Source organism: Lycium barbarum, chromosome 9, assembly GCF_019175385.1.
Source record: "Lycium barbarum isolate Lr01 chromosome 9, ASM1917538v2, whole genome shotgun sequence".
Lineage (NCBI taxonomy): Eukaryota > Viridiplantae > Streptophyta > Magnoliopsida > Solanales > Solanaceae > Lycium > Lycium barbarum.
Genome location: NC_083345.1, coordinates 30,804,082 through 30,826,370, shown reverse-complemented (window position 1 = coordinate 30,826,370; position 22,289 = coordinate 30,804,082). Strand labels below are relative to the sequence as shown.

Here is a 22,289-nt window from a genome sequence, read left to right as displayed (position 1 = left end):
TAGAACGGAAATAAATACACAGTAGATAGAGGAGTCTTGGGACAGCGAACGTCCACAAGCTCACCCTGTAAGACTCGAATCAGCAATTCCTCGAAACAGTCAACCACGATGAGTTGAGGTCGATCCCTCTTGATGCTCTGCATTCATAAAAGAATGCAGCAAGTGCAGGTCAGTGCAAGCAACAAGTACTGATAAGTATCATAGGCTGACTAAATTTAACTAACACATATCAAGGCAATAAAGTAAGATAACAGGTAAATCAACAAGGTATAAGTGAAACACAAGCCAGAATCCAAGTACACGTCATCGCCTATGTTTAGCATCTAATCCTAAATGTGCCAAGTCTCAAATACTCAGTCCGGATCCGTATATCACAAATACATCACAAGAATATCACAATAGAAGCCATAGTGTGATGCAATGCAATAATGTATGAGATGTGAATGCAATGCATATGCTGTGTACACATGTACTCCGATGATGGAACATCACATCTCGATAGCACAACCCAGGGGGACCCGCGAAATCCATGTACCGAAACCTCACGATTCCGGCAAAGACCTCGACAATCGCTACCGTGCATACGCACCGATACACATGTACTCCGATGATGGAACATCACATCTCAGCAGCACAACCCATGGGGGACCCGTAAGGTCCATGTGCTGAATCATGATTCTGGCAAAGACCTCAGCAATCACTACTGTGCATACGCACCAATACACATGTACTCCTATGATGGAACATCACATCTAGGCAGCACAACCCATAGGGGACCCCGCGAAGTTCATGTATCGAAACCTCACGATTCCGGCAAAGACCTCGGCAATCACTTCCGTGCATACGCACCGATACACATGTACTCTGTTGATGGAACATCACATCTCGACAGCACAACCCATGGGGGACCCGCGAAGTCCATATACCTCACAGTTCGGCAACAACCTCGGTAACCGCTACCTCACAATTCCAATCTTCAAGTTTCTCAACCTTTACCAGACACGCAAATTTGATACCACCCTGAACTTTTTGGCGCAAAACCTGAAGCCTCATATAATAATTATTTAGCCATCGAACCTCTCATTGCATCATCTCGATATGCCATAATTTTTTCGAAAGTATCCAATCTTAAAACTGTCGCTCTAAATTTGACGCAATTGCTCCAAGTCCTTAATATCCAGAAGCGTTTACCCAAACTGTCCAGTCAATATTACTTGCAATCATACTGCATTACCACGAGTAAGGTCTCTCCCCGAAAATATAACTCTAGCCTCACATGATAGGAATTCCACAATCCTTTCTCTTAAAGCACGCTAACTCATTCACTGTAGAACGTTACGAAGTTTTCCAACGGTGTACCACCAAGCCACTTCTTATAAATCTCAACATGTTGGTTCACTGAAATATGCTTATCACTAGCTGTCGATCACGAATCTCACGGAATTTTCCTCATTTCACTTAGTCCATTTCTGTAGACTTCCTCCCTTAAGCTTACGCAACAATCACACCTCATCTGAATATGCAAGATAACGATGCCACCATCCAAATAGACTCATGTATCATCAATGTGTCAACAGTATAGCATGAAGAATGAGAATGCGTGCAATGTATGAGTTCAATGTCAATAATCAAATCAATATCACAAGTACCACGCATGGGCACACCAACAATATCATGAAAAGGCTATACAATAAGCCATAATAGAACATTATCCTCGTATCAAACGTCAACAAGTAAGATACTACAATATCATGGTCAAGATATATCAATAGTCTCCACGTGGCATTAAGCCAACAACAATAGAATAAGATAAGTCACAACACAACGGGGTGGTTAGCCCCAATCACACAACAGGGCCCAACCTAAAACAATATCCAACCCAACTTCATACCTGAAGGTTTACATGCTTTCTCCGACGATATCATCTAAATATATGCTTCGCTAAACGAAGTCTCACAATAGGATAAACCGTAACCTACCTGGAAGGCCGAACAACAAAGTCTCCAATAATCAAACCTTGGTCTTCCCTTTCTTTTGAGCCTCGAGATAATGAATGTCTAAACATATCTGAGTCATGCAATTAGAATCAAGACGAACATCAATCAAACCCTACTTCTATTCACGACCCAAATTCTCAATCTATGGAATAGGGTTTATGAACTAGAAATGTGAAATTAGGAATCTAAAGATCTCAACAAGAAATTAAAGCTCTAGGTTATTAATTCCCATCAATATGAAACTAGAAGAACCAACAATTTCCTCAAATTCGGATTCTAGGCAAAAACCCCAAATTTGGGTGTAAACCCTAGCCTTAAATTCACAAATTAAGCCTCGAAAATGGAAGACTCAAGTTAAAATAGCTAATAGATAATACCCATCAATATCAGGCCAACCCATGCTAAATCCACCAAATAAACAAGGTTTTATCATCATAAGATCATTAGAGAAGAAAACCCATAAAACCCCCTTTTGTTCTTACCATTTAAGAGAAATCTAGGCATGGATTATTGATTTGGGAAAAGCTAATGACTGATTTAGAGACAAAATTGATACCTTGGAGAAGAAATCAGTGGTAACCCTCTAAACTTGCTTCCTTAAGCCTCAAGAACGAAATATGAAAGAAAATGACTTAGTGTCTTATGGTTTAACACATTAAAAGGTCTCTGACTCAGGTATTACTGCTTCTGCGGCGTCGGGACCGCTGCTATGACAGTAACTCAGACCGTCACAGTGGTCCCTCAACAAATCACATTGCCGCTACAACGACCCTTCTACCGCAATGCGGCACCGCTATAGCGGTTCTGGTGCCCCCATAGCGGGCACCAGACACCAGGTCATATACTCAAATTTCATAACTTGCACCCGAATTCGATTATCGCACGATAAGACTTGCTCACATGCCATATACGCTACCCACCATAAAAATGTGCTACGAACACGCTCGTAGTCTCAGAATCTCTATCGGGGTCCCCGTTGACCAAGTCAACCCCCGAAACCTCCAAACTAGTAATATCACCAAGTCCAAGTGCATTGGGAACCGAATCGAATATGCACACAAGTTCTAACATACCATCCGGACCTCTCGAAATCGACAGATTCCCGAAAAAGGTCCGTTTACCAAAAGTCAACCATTTTTTGCTTTTAGGTGAAATTTCCCAAAACTTACCCAAATCAACTCCGATGACCTCAAAAAGCGTGCCAACGATCCTCGCGGGTCAAGTATGAGCTAATAAAGCTCGCAAAAAGATCAAAAGGGTCGGAACGCAGTAACAGCCAAATGGGTCGGTACTTCAGATACCAATTAAACAATCGCTCGTCCTCGAGCGATAAGGAAGAGAACGGGGAAAGATACTTGAGCCCGCAATAACTAGAGATATCTCAACGCATAACGGGCTTCTCCTACTAGGAAAGATTCTCATCGAACAAAACTGAATTCCAATCTTCATGTTTCTCAACCTTTACCAGACATGCAAATCCGATACAACCCCGAACTTTTCAGCGCAAAACCTGAAGCCTCATATAATAATTATTAGCCATCGAACCTCTCATTGCATCATCTCGATATGCCATAATTTTTCCAAAAGTATCCAATCTTACAACTGTCGCTCTAAATCTCACGCAATTGCTCGCAAGTCCTTAATATCCAAAAGCGCTTACCCAAACTGTCTAGTCAATATTACTTGCAATCATACTGCATTACCACGAGTAAGGTCCCTCCCAGAAAATATAACTCTAGCCTCACATGATAGGAATTCCACAATTCTTTCTCTTAAAGCACGCTAACTCATTCACTGTAGAACGTTACGAAGTTTTCCAACGGTGTACCACCAAGCCACTTCTTATAAATCTCAACATGTTGGTTCACTGAAATATGCTTATCACTAGTTATCGATCACGAATCTCACGGAATTTTCCTCATATCACTTAGTCCATTTCTGTAGACTTTCTCCCTTAAGCTCACGCAACAATCACACCTCATCTGAATATGCAAGATAACGATGCCACCATCTAAATAGACTCAAGTAATCCCAAGATGTACCTCATTCTTGCCGACTCTCGATCAACTATACCTTTTCTTGACTCTTCAATTCCTCAATTTCTATCAGTTCACTTATACCGCCATTGTCTGACCATTACTCGAACCCACTCAGTAGTCTTATCACATAACTATAAGTCTCGTACACTAACTGAATCACACCTGGAGATAATAGTAGGCCACAAACTCTATCCATTCTAGTTTCCTAAATGCTTACCATTCTAAACTGAACACTCTCTAAATCCCGCGTATCGCACAACAATCTTACTAATATCCTCATGTATCTCACTGAAGCGCCCGTGCTCGACTTACCTTACTCAATTTTCGAAATGTTACCCCAAACTTAACTCAGCCAACCCATCATCGATCTATCATTTTCAAGTACCCATGTTTACTAATCCCTTACTCAAATCCCTAACGTTACTAGTCCTCGAAGAATCACCTGTTACCTCAATTATCGAATCTGAATACCTCTAACCATTCGCTGGGGGTGGTCTTTAATTTTTAACCCTCAAAATGGTGGTCTTTAAATTTTGCCCTTCAAGCAGAAATTTTGCCTTAAGGGCAGAATTTGCATGGACAGATTTGCAAAATTCCTCCTGAGGCAGAATTTGTAAAATTCTGCCTTGCAAAATTCTGCCTTGATTTTTTATTTTTTTTACTAAGCTGGGTTAGAACCCACAACCTCGGGGTACTAGGCGAAGGGCAACACTTAAAGATCACCAATTTGAAGGACAAAAGTTAAAGACCACCCCAAATGAAGGACAATCCGTGCAAGAAAAAGAATTTCCCCACTTAATACCATACACGGCTCAATAAGACCGTCATTAGTGATTGATCCATACTCCATAAGGCATAAATTGTTCCATTGTTGTTTCTTTAATTTTTAGGATTTTTATACACTACTAAAAACCTGCCAAAATTCGACGGACAAAAAACCGATAGAAAATTTGTGTATTTCTAATTTTTTTAATTAAAAAACCGACGGACGACATGGTTTTTTGGGCAGAATTTTGAAATTATATTTCCACCAAATTTTTTTTTTTAAAGATATATTAAATAATTTATAATTTATTTTGTTTTTTAAAATATTAATAAACAATTTTTTTTAAGGAAATTGACGGACTACGTCGGTTTTTAAATTATTATTGTTTTGGTCAAAGGCTGATCAACAATTTAAAAAAACCTACGGACCGGGTCGGTTTTGTCCGTCGGTTTTTTTTTTTTTTTTTTTTAACAAAATGGCCAAACGGGTTTGGGAAATCATTTCCCATCTCCCCCCCCCCCCCCCCCCCCCCCCCAAAAAAAAAAAACAAATGCCCTTCTCTCTTAACCCTAAACCGCAGCCCACCCCCACCTACCCCAGCCCCATTTCTAACTTGTAAATTGAGGTTAGTTTCTTTTTAAATTAGGGATTTTAAAATTCTTTCAATTTTAGTTTTATTTGTAGATTTTAGGCCTAATGTTAGTCTATTTAGCTTTGTTAAATATCATTTGTAATGTTATTAATGTTGAATTTGTGAAAAAATGTAAACTTTATTTGACTAGTTTACTTTTCATTTTTTTTTTTTTGGCTTGAGATTGTGCTATATTTTATGTTCATTGTCAATGTATTTGTGTTAGCTTAGTTATTATTGTTTATAATATTATTGATGTTGAATATGTGCAAAAATGTATACTTTATTTGTATAGTTTTTTTTGTTGGATTGTGCTTTTTGTTAGAATCCATAAGTTATTAGAATTGTTATTGAGCATTCAAAATTAGAATTGGTTAAGATTGTGCTTTTCAAAGTTAGAATTGTTAGCTTATAGTATTTCTATAACCTCAAAACTAAAATGTAAACTTCATTTGACTAGATTTACTTTTCAATTTTTAGAATTGGTTGGGATTGCACTTTTCAAAGTTATATTAAAGTTAGAATCCATAAGTTATTAAAGTTAGAATTGTCATTGCGAATTCAAAGTTAGAATTGGTTGGGATTGTGCTTTTCAAGGTTAGAATTGTTAAGTTATAATATTTCTATAACCTCAAAACTAAAATGTAGACTTTATTTCACTAGATTTACATTTCAATTTTTAGAATTGATTGGGATTGTATTTTTCAAAGTTATATTAAAGTTAGAATCCATAAGTTATTAAAGTTAGAATTGTTATTAAGAATTCAAAGTTAGAATTGGTTGTGATTGTGCTTTTCAAAGTTAGAATGTTAAATTGTGATTGTGCTTTTCAAAGTTAGAATGTTAAGTTATAATATTTCTATAACCTCTAAACTAAAATGTAGACTTTATTTGACTAGATTTACTTTTCAGTTTTTAGAATTAAAGTTAGAATCCATAAATTATTAAAGTTAGAATTGTTATTGAGAATTCAAAATTAAAATTGGTTGTGATTGTGCTTTTCAAAGTTAGAATTGTTAAGTTATAATATTTCTATAACCTCTAAACTAAAATGTAGACTTTGTTTGACTAGATTTACTTTTCAATTTTTAGAAATTAAGTTAGAATCCATAAGTTATTAAAGTTAGAATTGTTATTGAGAATTCAAAGTTAGAATTGGTTGGGATTGTTGCTTTTAAAAATTATACTAAAGTTAGAATCTATAAGTTATTAAAGTTAGAATTGGTTGAGATTGTGTTTTCTTAAGTTATATTTTAAGTTAGAATTCTTAAGTTATAATATATTTCTATAACCTCAATAATTTGTGGGTATATTTTTATAGATTAATTGCATGTGGATGTATAATATGAATTTGTTGAAGGTGTTGACGGGTTTATTACACATGCAATGTCACTTCACCCTTTTCAAAATAAAGGGGTAATTAGGTGTCCTTATTCTCGTTGCCGGTGTTTGAAGTATTTGAAACTGGAAGCGATTAGGGTTCATTTATATAGTCGTGGGTTTAAGGAGAAATATTGTGTTTGGACTGATCATGGAGAGACTGATGGTGTCAATGGTATATTTTATAATATGGTTGTTGGTGAAAGTAGTGTGTCGCAGGAATATAGTCATGTCCAATATGATAGAGTTAATGATATGGTTAATGCAAGATGTGGACCAGTACAGCCAAACTCAGCCTGACCACCCGAGTCGTCCTCCACTGGAATAGATTTTTGGTGTAGAGCAGTTGGGGGAGTACAAAAGGTTAGAGCGTACGGTCTAGGCCCAAGGAACAACTTAAGTCGCCTTCGATCAGGATTGCGAGGTGAAGGGTCTTCTCGACAAGCCGAGGGAGTTGATGGTGTTCAGGTCGCAGCTATGGCGCAGCAAATCGAAGAACTTAATCGGAGATTAGCTGAGACCGAGGCAAAAAGAGTTAAGGAAAGTAACTTCATGAAAGCGAACCTTGAATCGCTCAAGGCACAAGTTAAAAGCCACATTGCATGTAGACCATTTAGTGTCCCCCCCCCCCGATCCAGAAGATGATGATGACGGTGATTACGTAGCCCGAATACCGGATGATCAGTTGTAGTAGTTTGGATTTCATAATGGACTTATGTTTTATGCTTTATGGACTTATGTTAAAACTATGTAGAACTAGTTAATGGTACTTTTGGTTGGACACTTAAATATTTTTGAACTTTGAAGGTCTATTTAGATCGTATTTGATGTGTTTTGATAGTGTTTGATGTGTTTGATTGTTACTTAAGGTGATTTTATGTGTTATAGCTCTTTTAGAATTGATTTGGAGCATTTTAGTGCTGGTTTTGAGCAAGTTTTGGTGCTGGTTTTGTGCGGGTGTGGCTGCAGAAAATGCAGCAATTGCATGCAGGAAATTTTCCAGAAAAACGACGCAGTTCGTCAGTTTTCTGGAAATTAATTATGTAAAATTTCCAGAAAACAGACACAGTTCGTCGGTTTTTTATTTTTTAAAAAAATAAATTAAATAAAAAACCATTTTTTGTAAAATTTATATTATTTATTTTTAAATTAAAAAAATTAAAAATTGTGTCGGTTTTTTTAATTTTATTTACAATTGTATAAAAAACAGACGAACCGTGTAAGCGACGCAGTCCGACCCAAAAAGCCGACGCAATCTGTCGATTTTTAGAAAGCGACGCTATGAAAATCGACGGACCGTGATGGATCGGTTTCCAGTCGGTTGCAATGAAAAACCAACGCCGGCTGTCGATTTTTGACAATTTTTTAGTAGTGATACTGTATAGTTGACTGCTAAAAGAATAGCCAACATCTACGTTTTTTACAGGGTCAAAATTATTAAAGCCGCTAGACAAATATTTAAAAATGATACACTAATTATGTATAAAAAAAAAATTGTATATCATAATTAATATTAAAAAAATATGAACTGTTTAATGTTCAATAATTATTACTCTTCCGCTCTTTCACTTTGTATGACACTTGTATTATTTTGTCGAACCAAACAATTGTCGTTGAAACCGGATTTTTCATATGCTTTTATTATAAAATATTAGCATAATTTATAGAATAATTCTTATGTATATTCTAATTATTATGCTTTTAATATTTAAAAAAGAAAAGGTAAGAAATCAATTTCCAGATATTGAAAATAAAAACAAAGAAGTTTTACCAATTTACTCTGAACCCTTTCTCTTTTCTCTAGTTTATATAGGTATTCAAAATTTACCAACGAGATTAACCTCATTTCGCTTTATGTAAGAGTTACGTTGTAGAAATAGCATCTCTAGCTACTTTTCGGCCAATGTTTTGAGAAATAGCCATTATTATAGAGTTACAAATTCTACATGTAAAACTCCACGAAGATTAATTATAACTTTTACCCATAAACGTTATGTACCAAAGAAGATTTTCACTCTCAAATCTTAGGATGAAAACTTTTTTATCAAGGGCGAAGATATCCCAACCATCCAAAACTCCTCGGTGGTGAATCCTTTCATTCACTTTAAAATTGAGGTTCTTAATTAATGATTTAGGAAAGTTTACTCGCCACATTTAGTTAGTTTTCCAACGAAGAATTAAACACAGATGTTGAAATATATAGCCAGAGATAGTGAACAACTTAGGGTCAAAGCATTTGTGGTTAAATATCATTCTAATAATAGGATATTTCCAATGGACCACATATTAAAATCCAACTCCCAGTCATTCGTCTCTGTCTCTTAACAAAAAATGCGACTTGTTAGAAAACATAGCTTATAATGGTTACAAAATCTAATAAATGGCAATAGCAGTACTCATGACCAGAACCAAGACCTTAACCGTCTGGTAGTCACCAACCAGTCAAAATCAACAACCATCTACTCTCTTCAATCTCTCTCTCTCTCAAAACAAAAAAAACAAAAAAAAAAAATCACCTCTTTACAAATTCCAAAAACTTATTTGTTTCTCTCTGCTAATGTGTTGATCAACTTACTTTTTTATCTTCTAAGGTGTAGAATCAAATAATATAGTGCAATTTCAAAGTTTTCACATATCTCCTCCTTTGCAATATTGTGCAGTAGAATGATGGCGATCATACAGACTAGCAGCCTGCAGCTGCAAACTATGTTGCAAAATTCAGTGCAATCGGTTAAATGGACATATAGTCTTTTCTGGAAATTCTGTCCCGAACAAGGGTAAGCATTGACGGATTCAAAATTTAAACGTTCTGAATGTAATTTTTCAAATATATATCTAAGGCTATATACTTATTACTTGCACTGAATTTCGCTAAACGTACAAAAATCAAGATTGGATCTACCACCTCCATTGAATAAATATCTTCCTCTTGTCTAAATTTTTATCGCATTCTTTATTTCAAAATATGGCTGGAAATATGATTGACTCCTTAACAAGGTATGATCTTTCTTTCATATCAAGAATTTTCCTGGAGGATTCAAATTTAGACGTCTTGATGAGTTGTAAGTTGGGAGAGTTCAATGGATACTTTTCTTGCAATGAATTTTATGAACTCGCAAACTCATAATTGAATCTTGTCACTATCATTGAGTAAAATCTCTTCCCGGGTAACTTTGTTACGTCTTCTTTCATATCAAGAATCATCTTATTAAATAGGGGATGATTTAGAATTTAAATGTCCTAAGTTCTAATTAAGTTATAGAGTTAATTGACTCTGAAATATATATCTAGCTCTATCTATAATTATTTTTTATTTATACCAAATTTTGCGAAATTGCAAACTCATGATTGAATCTGCCAATGTCGACGTCCAATAAAGACTCTTCCACTTTGCTAAATGATTGCACTTTTCATTTCAAAACATGTGTGAAGTAATATGATAATAAAGTCCTTAATGTATTACTCTTTGTTACACTGGATATGTTGTTGTTGCTGTTATATAACTCTTTAGTACTATTTCATAGGGTGTTAGTGTGGAGAGATGGATATTACAATGGGCCTATAAAGACTAGGAAGACTGTGCAGCCAATGGAAGTTAGTGCTGAAGAAGCTTCTCTTCATAGAAGCCAACAACTTCAAGAACTTTACGAATCACTTTCTGCCGGTGAGTCAAATCAGCCGGCGAGAAGGCCATCGGCAGCCTTGTCACCGGAGGACTTGACGGAATCTGAGTGGTTTTATCTCATGTGTGTTTCTTTCTCTTTTCCTCCTGGCATCGGGTAAGTTCCTTAGCTTGCATCATCCACTTTATTTTGTTGATCGCAGTTTGACTTGACAGAAAGTTTAATAAAGAAAGAAGAAAATTGAAACTTGTAGTCTTGCATATATCATAACATTTGTGTAATTATAAAACTCTTGAAACTTGTCATGTTAAATATGTCATAACATTTATGCTGCTATGAAAGTTTATTAAATAAATATAAGAACGTGCCATCCTTTTCTTAGCGGACTTATAAAGAAATACATAATATCTAATCAAAATGGTGCGGACAAGTAGTAATAAGTTTTAACTGCATAATTATATTGCAAAATCAAAATTACTACAAATAACTACTTATTGTAAGTAATCTTAACATGGTGATATAGAAAATTATACAATATCGTAGCATTACTTGCCTTATTTCTTATGTTACTAAACCATTTATTTTGGACGGTTAATTAGTTGTAATTATTTTTAAGAAGATTTATAGCCTGTTTGGCCAAGCTTATTTTTCTCCTAAAAGTACTTATTTTTTCAATAAGTACTTATTTTAAAAAAAGCAAAGTGTTTGGCCAAGCTTTTGGGAGAAAATAAGTGTTTTTGGGGAGTAGCAGAAGCAGTTTTTCAGAAGCTAAAAAAAATAGTTTTTGCCCCAAAGTACTTTTTTAAAAAGTACTTTTGAGAAAAATACACTTAGAAGCACTTTTTAAAAACTTGGCCAAACACTAATTGCTTCTCAAAAGTACTTTTAAAATTAATTGGCCAAACACAAACTGCTTTTAGCCAAAAGTACTTTTAAAATTAATTGGCCAAACACAAACTTTAGCCAAAAGTACTTTTTCGAAAAGTACTTTTGAAAAAAAGTACTTCTTAAAATAAGTTGTTTTTATAAGCTTGGCCAAACAGGCTATTAATGTTTGTGAATTTTTTTAAACAATATCAATGCATATAAGTTTTTTTTTTTTAATAAATAAACCACCTCAATGGTGAGGGGTTAGGCAGACCCCTACCGGCCAGTTCATTTCATCAGCAAAATAGTTACAAGAGGTGGAAGAAGTTCAAAAAATATATAGTTAAATAGTACTACTTTTCTTGTTTTTCATTTTCACATTGTAGTACTATATACACTATTTTCATCCCGACAACGAATTAGTGTAACAACCATATTCAATTCAGTGTACCCCTTTCAATCCATGCCACTGTGAATTAACTAATTAGGTTGAGAGCCAAATGAATTAAAATCTGAGTTAGCTTCCTAGGTAGTGCTAGCAGAATTTTCAATAGAGTGAGCACACGATAGCAATATTCACCATACAAAGTAATTTGGAGAGTCAGTGAGGGTTGTTACATCGAAATAAAAGCAAGAATATACAAAAGAAGCAACTTTAACTGTGACTTACCTAAGTCATTGATTAATGAGAGACCATATATTCATAGAAACCCTTGCTAGTCTGTTTTACTAAACATATAATATGCTGATAAAATAAGTTAATGTGGTAACTTAAATGCCTACTCTTCTTCTTTGTTGAGGAGCTAATTAATTTTGTTGTATTTATGGGTTGCTTATTACTTTGGGAATAGTGGTAACTAATAAAAAAATTGTTACTTATTGAAGTCTAAGAGAAATGCTTGTTTTAACACTGGGGATCTGCTTTAATTAACATCCATATAAAAGATGGTGTTACTTCCGATAAGGACAAATTTGGAACATTTCGTATAGTTCAAGGACAAAATTGACCTTTTATTCTTTGTAAAAAAAAATAAAAAATTTGTGGTATTAAAAATATTATTAATATTTGTGCAATTTCATTTTGTAAAATGAGAAGTTTGTCAAATCATTTTCAAACAAATAAGTGTATACTAGTAATTATTTTCAAAATAGATTAACAAAGAAATAATGTCACGTAGACTGAAAAAGAGGGATCATTTCGTACGGAAGTTCTTTCGATCTAGTATGCTATAGCTAGTGCAGCCAACCAAAAATCCGGGCTATAATTAAACAGTGGCGTATTGATTAATGCCAATTTTACCTTGGAATGAAGGATCAGTTACGTTTCTTTGGTGCAGTAAATAAATTTATAGTACTAGGGTCTAGGATTCCTTTTCTCCACATGCATAAGCTCAGTTTGAATTTGAATTATTTCTTGTGTACTTAACTTGAAACAAATCATTATTTTGATGAAACAAGATTACCGGGCAAGGCTTATACAAAGAAACATCACATATGGATAATGGGCGCAAACGATGTCGATAGCAAAGTCTTCTGTAGAACCATTCTTGCAAAGGTATAATACTGGTACTTTTTTGTTTTGTACCTCGAGTAAAGAAAATATTGCATGGGGAATTTATTTTGTTAAATCATTTCACTTGGTTCCTGTTTATTGTTAGTCTAGGATCGTTGCATAAGCGTATTTTTTTTAGATACAAGACGGCGTATGTCCGTGCGCCCAACACTTTGAATTATAGTGTATCTATGTGTATGTAGTTGTGTTTGGATCGTGATACTACATATATTTTATATTGCTAATAAACATACATAAATTTACACTGTTTTTCTGCATAAGTTCTTGATAAACCCATGCTGCTCCTATATTACTACTCTATATAAGCAATGATTCACAAAATTTGTCGTCCTCACAGCCCAAAGGGCCCCACAATAGTAGTTTTTTTTTTCTTAGGTAATACATATGGGTAGTTGCATACGTTGGAGTATTACTTTTCGCTTGCAATTTTCTTTATTTTTTTTTAACAAGACAAATTCTCTTTCTTAAAGCATTTCCACATGGGCCTTTGTTATTCGTATATATTAATATCATAAGTACATTTTGTGATCTCTTATTTTGCTCCTTATTAAATTAATTTTTAGTCCTTCATTTCAAAATATTTATCACGTTTTACTTTTCGAGGGTCAAGTTAAATAAATATTAATCAATATTTTCTAAAAAACAATCAATATATTAATAGGAGAATTGTAGTTTATAGTATATTTCAAATAGTTTTTTAATATCCAAATTTTAATTTTAAAACATTGAATTAATCTAATCTAATTTATCTCAGGAAATTAGTCAAATTGTCTTTCGAAAAACGAAACGTGAAAAATATTTTAGGATAGAGGGAATATATTATTTGTCCTTATTTACAACTGGAGCATTTATTAGGTCATACTATATCTTTTGTTAAACCTCCAATATTTTACTTCTTTAGTGAGCTTATATGTGCTTATAAAGATTTATCCTAAAATTATTTTTAGGTATAGTTTTATATCTTTAATTTATCAATGTATTTTAATGTTTATTTATTCATATTTCTGTAAGATCGTTAATCAGGTTAATATGTGTAAAAACTCAAAATTAAGGTTATAAATTGTAGTATAAATCTAGAGTTATTGAAATTTTTTGTTGGGTTAGATGATTCTAGAAGATGAAAATATGAGTGTCTAATGCGGATGAAAATAAAATATATCATTAAATCTTAGATGATTTCAAGATAAGCACAAAATGAGTTTGAAGCAGGGCGAAATTAAGTGTCAGCTAGCTACATGTTTGGACAGATTCAGTAGCGTTTTGGTTCAAACTCTTTATTTGTCTTAAGAGTTAATTGATTATGTATAGATTATTAATTTAGAACCAAGTAACTTAAAATAATTAGATTCAGAATCCATAAACTTCAAATTTTGGCTCAGCATCTAACTTCAAGTAAATAATTTCATTAAAAATAAAAGTTAAGATGTTAAAGGAGTGAAATGAAAGTTTTGCTTATATATTGAAAATATCCTTATTTGAAATTTTAATTATTATACAGTAAAAACGTGTAAAATGAACTATTTTTTTAATTTTAATATCTATTTTATATTTTGAGTTTGGGCCCGGGCTTAGCACAGGCCTCATGAAACTAGTAGTAGATAGATGGCGTATGCCCGTGCTGCGCACAGGCCCAACGCTTTGGATTATAGTGTATCTATGTGTATGTAGTTATGTTTGGGTCGTGATAATATATATATTTTATATTGCTAATAAACATACATAAGTTTGCACCACACACACACACATATATATACACACACACACACACTATGTTCAAAACACGATTAATATAACATTGTAGTTTGTGCTCCGTATCCAAAACTTTGTTATATTAGTGTTTGCTACGAATACAAAGTTTGCAAAAATTTATTAATACTTTTCAAAAGAGAAGTCTTGTTTAAAAGGAAACTATTTTCCTCTCTTTGAGATAAAACAATAGCAATATTTAAGCATCAGTTGATACTTTGAATTTTAATTCGATTAATTTAAAGGTGTAAAATATTCTATTGTTAATGTATGTAGATTGGACCTAAACAATAATTATTATTTTTTATCAAATTTTGATTTGGATAATTCTAATTCAAATTATTAAATTAATTTTACATGTTTAAAACGAAACAAAGTAGAAATTTGATTTTCTATTTAAACGAAGAACTATTATTTTTTAATTTTTGGTAAATATTCTTAGTTTAGCTCATTTTACTTGTCATGTTGTCTTTTGCACGGTTTTTTATCGAAACGTCAATTAGAATTATAATTTGACTAATTTACCTTATTCATTATTTGATCTCCATTTACTATTATTTTTTCTTTTTCGACATTGATCTCTTTTCACATTTATTAGAGTAAGAATAAAAATGAAAAAGTAATTAAATTCTATCTTATTTTAAAATATAAATATTTTAAGTATATTTATTTTAGTAAACATAAAAAATAAATGACATCGCGGAATAGCAAATACAGCAGTTCAATATCTAGATTAGATTTCAGGCTAATATAAGAAAAGAAAGGAAATTGTATGGTTTGGTTACTTAACCTTTTGAAGAAAAGCAATAATATGGGGTCCATGTTTTTTACTGTATAATAATTTCATTTGCTCCCACTAATGGGTTGATACACATGTGGCAATGAATCCACCATTATTGACTTAATGGGGGTATGATTTTTTAATATGGGGTGCACGTTTTTTTTTTGACATTCCTTTTTTTTAATATGGAGTCTTTTTTTTTTTTTTTTATATTGCTTGATTTTTTTTAATATGTGGTCTATATTTTTTTTTACATGAGTTTGGAGATGGTGGGGTCCACTTTTTTTTTTTAATATTGTTTGGTGTTTTTAGTATGGGGCCCACCTTATATTTTTATTTTTTTTAAGAGACTGACGACAAAGCATGGTTAAAACCCATGCTTCTATATAGTAGAATTTTTTTTTTAATATTGCTTGGTGTTTTTAATATGAGACCCACGTTATATTTTTTTTTTTAAGAGACTGATGACGAAACATGGGTAAAACTATATATTAGAAAAATGTAGTTAACATGCATTTCTTCAACTGGCAGTTACACTTGAAATTACGATAGGAATTGTGTCCTAAGAATTAAGATAAATGTTATTTTTTCTCTCTTGTTTTTCGTCGTTGAAAGCAATTTAATTAACTGACTCTTTTCTTTTTGTTTATCCACGGAACTGACATGCCTATATAGAGTGCCCACATACAGGTAATAATAGACCGTTTGACATACTCTATTAATTTACTCCCTTCGCAGTATAATAAGTGTCATTTTAATTAAAAACACACATATGAAGAAATTAATGATAAAATATGAAGTTTACCAATTTACCATTATGTAAAACAAAATTCCTCTTGATGATTCATGCACAGGTAGGCTATCTTTTGATATTGAGAATCCAACCATCATCATTTAAACTACTACTACTTCTTTTGTCCAAGGGCAAAGTTAGAAAAAACTAATCAATATATGCATTGATTTTCTAAAGTGACACTTATTATGGGACAAAAAAATTTAATTAAGGTGACACTTATTATGAGACGGAGTGAGTATATAACTTTCCAATTATTATTTAAATATATTTCACTTTCCCAAAAAGAAAAACTTAATTATTTTTCCTGTCAATACTTTATCATTTTGTTGCAGACTGTCGTCTGTATCCCTCTCTTGGACGGTGTACTGGAACTGGGGACCACAGAAAGGGTAAAACGTAAAACAAATTCTCAATATATCTATATTAATACACTTTGCAGTAATTCAATTTTATAGATTTAAATGATATACATTGTCAGTGTAAATTTTGACACTATCAGTATAATTTAATCGATTGAAGAATATCGTACATATCCATGACATGATAAACAACATACATAGGTTCAAGAAGACATTGGATTCATACACCATATAAAGAGCATCTTCACTGAGCAACAACAACCTCAGCCACCAAAGCCAGCTTTATCTGAGCACTCCACCTCCAATCCCCCCACCTTTTCGGAGCCAAACTTTTACTCAGGCAATACTCTGCCGTCCGCCAGTATCCACCTGGCGGATCAAGACGGTAGAATTGCCAGAGAAGAAGAAGAGGACGAGGATCAAGAAGATGATGATGATGATGACGACGACTCAGATAGTATAGCAATTCAAAATGGGCTTGGCGCGGCTGAGGCTAGTGAGCTCATGCAGCTTGATGTGTCTGAAGCTATACGGCTCGGCTCACCGGAAGATGGCTCGAATAATATGGACTCGGATTTTCATTTGGTTGGCGTTAGCCAAGCAGGAAATACAGCTGACTCTTTCAAAGCTGAAACTGCCATTAGTTGGGCTCACTTCCAAGACCTTCAACATTTACCAGGTACTCTATTCAATTATTTATTACCTCGTCCGTTTTAATTTAAGTGTGTTATTTTTTTTCAATTAGTTCTAAAAATAGTGTCTTTTTTATATTTGGTAACTCTTAAATTGCAACATTCTATGAAATATTTAAGACCACAAGATTGAAAGGTCATTTGGTACATTACACACTTTTTTTTTACACAGTTGTTAGCTATGGAGTTTTTAGCGAACATATTTGAGACAAAATTTGTAGCTAATTCATGTTTTCTTTTTATAGCGCACATTTTTTGTTTAAGACTCGCAAGATTCAGAAGTCCCCTTATTTACTTAAAATATTCCTCTAGTCAAATTAAAATACTTATTCAAATAGTGTACGTAGAATAAATTATATTATTAATTAAACATCCCTATATGTATTTCATGTATTTTAAAATCAAACAGTTACACAGTGACACCCTACATTATGGAATTTTACTTGTATATGAACTTAATTTATAGTAATTCCGTGAAGAAGAAAAAGACTTTTTTGTTAAAGTTGATGATCCAATTTTGGCAGTTTGGTCGAGGGGTTAGATTATATTTTCTTGTTATAGAAGTCGTAATAAATTGAGGTAAAATTGAGGTCCCTGTACTACGACAGAAAAAACATTCTGTTTCTCGTGGTTATGTTTTCTTTTGCATGTTTTATTACCCTTTACCACAAATCCCTGTTGTCTGCCTATTTTATGCATGCTACTTCTACTTCCCACACAACATATCACCTTCACACGATTGATCTGGTTCCTTTAGCTACTTTGGAAAAAAAGCATCAAAGTTATCCATATAATTTTAAACTAGAACTAAACGATCACCATTCGAAGAAAAAAAAAAAGAAGAGATATTTGAACTTGATACGAGTGAAGTCAAATATTTGTCTGACGAATTCTAAGTGAGTTTATTTTTATTCGCTAACATTGTGACATAGTAAAATTGAATTTAACTTCTATACACTTATAATATAAAAGATTTGTTATATCAGACTACTAATATAAGACAATTACACGTAAATGTTCAGAAAAAGTGAGACTAATAACCTAGAAAATAAGGCAAGTTACTTTCTACACGGGCTAAAATAGACTTATAGTGCAAAAATTATACATCAATGTATAAGGTATATTCATTAAAATTAAGAGTTTACGTTTTGTGATTGTTAGTATAAAAAATGTTTACACAATCAAGTTATTACTTGATTTATAAGGTAATATAAGTACAAATTACAAGGATAATGTACAAAAAAATCTTTAAGTCATTGATAATGTATACACATTATGTACACAAATTTGGCAGTTATTCTATCGATAAAAAGAATCAGAGTTGTTCTAATTTGTAACTTCAATGAAATTGGAATAGTTACTATATCACCACAATCTGTATACATAAATTAAATCCTTAAATTAAAAGCCAAAATTTTGCAAATGCAGGTGTCCCTAGTAATGATGAATTATCACAAGAAGACACACACTATTCTCAAACAGTGTCAGCCGTTCTTGAGCACCTCTCAAACACAAGCTCTAAAGTTTCCTCTAATTCCATAATGGGCTTTATTTCTCACGACTCAGCCCAATCCGCCTTCACATTATGTCCCAACAACGCCACCGTTTGCAGCCCAAACCCGGACCACTGCCACCTCCCCGACCCGCTTGCCTCCTCTCAGCGGCTGCTCAAAAACATACTCTTCACTGTCCCATTTCTACACACTAAATTATACCAAGGTGAACCTAATTCTCCTCCAAAGTCACGTGGTGACGTGGCGACTGTTGATTCGTCCTCGACTGCCTCTCGGTTCGGTAAAGGATGTACGATAACCAACCAAGTAGAGCCAAGTGGAAACCATGTACTTGCAGAACGACGTCGTAGAGAAAAGCTCAATGAACGGTTTATCATATTAAGGTCACTTGTACCATTCGTGACAAAAATGGATAAAGCATCAATTCTTGGTGACACTATTGAGTATGTCAAGCAGTTACGTAAGAAAGTTCAGGATCTTGAAGCACGTGATCGTCACACGGAGGGGACCAAAGATGCAGGTATAATTTTTCACGCATAGACAAGTTAAATTTCACATAATCACGTAACTGCATGTTTATGATAGTTTGGCATTACCCGTTTGTTATTACGCAAAAAATAATAGTGTCATCGTGTTTAAAATATGACCGTTAATTTTTATCATTCATCCTCCCAAATTTTCAGGAAGATGTCTCAATAAAATTATTTAAGCATACTTTTTTCTTTGACATGTGAATTGCGGGTCCTAAATGTTCGACATTAAGTAACTAAAAGAAAGGTCAACCAGGACAACAGAGGAAAGAGAGGGAGAAAAAAGGAGAGAAGGTTGCTTTCTTTAGAGTTGTAACGAAAGGTCCGTTTGGCCATGAATATTGTGAGTATTTGAAAGAAATAGTTTTTGTTTTCAAAATGAAAAATGATATTTCAAAATTGGAGTAGTGTCTAGCCATGAATATAAATTGGAGTAGTTTTTGAATTTTTGTGAGTGATTTGAAGTGAAAAAAGTGATTTTTTTTTTTATACTTGCCAAATTCCAGACCGAGATTTTCTAGAATTTTATGGTCAAACATGATTTTCAGAATTCAACTCCCGAAAAAAATAAAAAAAATAACCATGGCCAAACGGCCACTAAATTAAGGAGAGTGAAAAACATTCTTTAAACTATGAGTTTAATTCCAATGCACTAATCATACTTATTTATGTAATTAAATTACTTCAAGAATAATTGTAGATAACTTTATTTAATACTAGCATTGATTGATAATTTCGAATAGAATAAGTAACCTATTATAACATGTTACATTAAACTTATGAAAAATAATTATTGTAGTATTAGACTATGAATGTATATAATTTAGATAACATAATTCTAGAAAACTAAAAATAGGAACAAAGTTAACCTACTGCATATCATATATTACTCACTCGACTGGCTCTAAATTTTGGTCGTGACAAAAGATGAAAAGAGCGGTACAGCAAAAGTAGTGAAGGCGTTGCAAGGGAGGGGTAAGAGGACAATGAAGACTGTGGAAGGAAGTGTTGGCGGAGCCCCGGCAAAGATCACGGTGGAGACACCGTGTACAAGGGAGGATGAGGAGGTTGTGCAAGTACAAGTTTCAATTATCGAAAACGATGCATTGGTGGAGCTCCGGTGTCCGTACAAAGAAGGGTTGCTACTAGATGTAATGCAGATGCTAAGGGAACTTAAGGTTGAAGTTGTGGCCATTCAATCATCACTTAATAGTGGTATCTTCTTTGCTGAGTTAAGAGCTAAGGTATGCCTAAAATACTTTCCTGCATGACTTTATATTTTTTAACAATAATGACAATACTCGGAACAAGAGAGGATTTGAATTTTATGAGATTTGGATTCTAGAACAACAACCTCCAGTGCTAGTAACTAGTTTGTACCTATTTTGTGAATTTCCTTACACATACTTGATATGAAAAGCTATTGGGTACTGTCGAACCTGTATATTCAAGCCTCCATCCACCCCTGCAGATAAATATGAGATTTTTCAGCGGATTCCAATTATATACAAGCACAGAAACACTTTTAGTATAAAAAAAATTTAGATATTGTCAATATAATTTAACCTGTTATATCAAGTTATTTACCATACAGTTTATTCTAAATTATTAAATAAAGTTAATTACCTGTAAATCTTTTAGTAAACTGATTATTGTAAACACAATTATGTCATAACTGTATATAACTTAAATTCTTTTCTAATTTATTTTGTTATTTGTTTTCCAGGTAAAAGAAAATATATATGGAAGGAAAGCAAGCATTCTGGAAGTCAAAAAGTCAATACATCGGATAATCCCTAGAGTTTAAATTGGTCTCTGAGGTTGTTGCAAAAAATAGTCTTTTCAACTCTTTCAAAACAAACAAGGGATAGAAACAAATGCAACCGACGATGTGTGTGATTTCGACAAGTTGGATAACAATTTTCCGGGACACACTCAGAGAGTTAAGAGTAAAATAAAATGAGGAAAGAAAAATTGCACAAGGACGGAAAATCAGCTAATTAATTTAGTATAATTATATATAAACTTACTATGAATCAAAGAGTGATACTGTATATGAATATTTGTTTTAAAGCTTACGATGTAATCCGAAGTCACATAATTTTCTTTTCTAGATTATTTTTAGGTTTTTGACTTGAAAGACTGAGCTACTACATTTATTTAGCTAGAATAAGCATTATGCAACAATAGATGGGGGGCAGTACAGTTGATCAAAATACTATGGCTTGAATACATGTGAACTTTTCAATTAGATGATCTATCTATATATTGTCGTTTTTTTCTCTTTTCATGTTTCAAATAGTACTTTTTTCAACTTCAACTTTAAATAAATATTATTCAAACGCATATCTTCTACCGGTCGAGTTCTTTCTCTCTCACAGGGTAAACTTTGCTCTTTGGTATACTTGTTTAACTGTTTCTCCTGCTCTTGGTAAAGAACTTTCAGAAACTATTTCTTAGAGTATTGAATCTGAGTTCTTCACAGTTTACTTAGCATTGAGGCGTAGTTATTGTTATTAAATTAGAATTTTTTTTTATATATAACCTGATGGAAGTGCACATGAAACAGCAAAAACAGGAATGGTTCGTAAACAAAAACAAACAATACAAAAGAAGGGTAAACGGATTTAACTTTGGCCTTCTTTCTTGATCCTCAATTGCCCACAACGTTAATTTTGGGTCCTGCTTCCACTTATCGAATCACAATTGCTTTAACATTAATTTTCGGATCAAATGCCCCTAACATATTGGGTCGGGTTCATGGATTGAGTCTAATATCCACGCGGACGGATCCCACATTTGCTATTTCATGATTACGTTAAATTAAAGAAGGGGGCTTTTAACCAAAAAGCGCAATTTGCATCAAATAGGTGAAACCGTGGAAGGAAATTTTATCCATAAATTTATTGTTAAGGGCAATTGGATCTAGTTGAAAAAGGACAAATTTAAGTCATTTCAATATGTCGAGGAGCATTTTTTATCCTTTTCAGCAATG

General features: G+C 33.3%; 1 protein-coding gene across 2 annotated transcripts; it reads left to right on the top strand.

Annotated features, from left to right (window-relative positions):
* The first annotated feature begins 9,229 nt into the window (after window positions 1-9,229).
* LOC132610999 (transcription factor BHLH42) lies at window positions 9,230-21,576 on the top strand. 2 transcript variants are annotated; one of them, XM_060325406.1, is made up of 9 exons: window positions 9,231-9,590; window positions 10,338-10,592; window positions 12,762-12,858; window positions 16,079-16,093; window positions 16,532-16,588; window positions 16,760-17,237; window positions 18,679-19,284; window positions 20,222-20,538; window positions 21,021-21,576. In XM_060325406.1, exons 1-9 carry the CDS (start codon window positions 9,478-9,480, stop codon window positions 21,099-21,101), a joined length of 2,019 nt encoding a protein of 672 aa, XP_060181389.1. In that variant the 5' UTR covers window positions 9,231-9,477; the 3' UTR covers window positions 21,102-21,576. The 2 variants fall into 2 exon arrangements, with proteins under 2 accessions (XP_060181390.1, XP_060181389.1); XM_060325407.1 differs by lacking the exon at window positions 16,079-16,093 and having other exon boundaries at window positions 9,230-9,590.
* The last annotated feature ends 713 nt before the right edge of the window (window positions 21,577-22,289 follow it).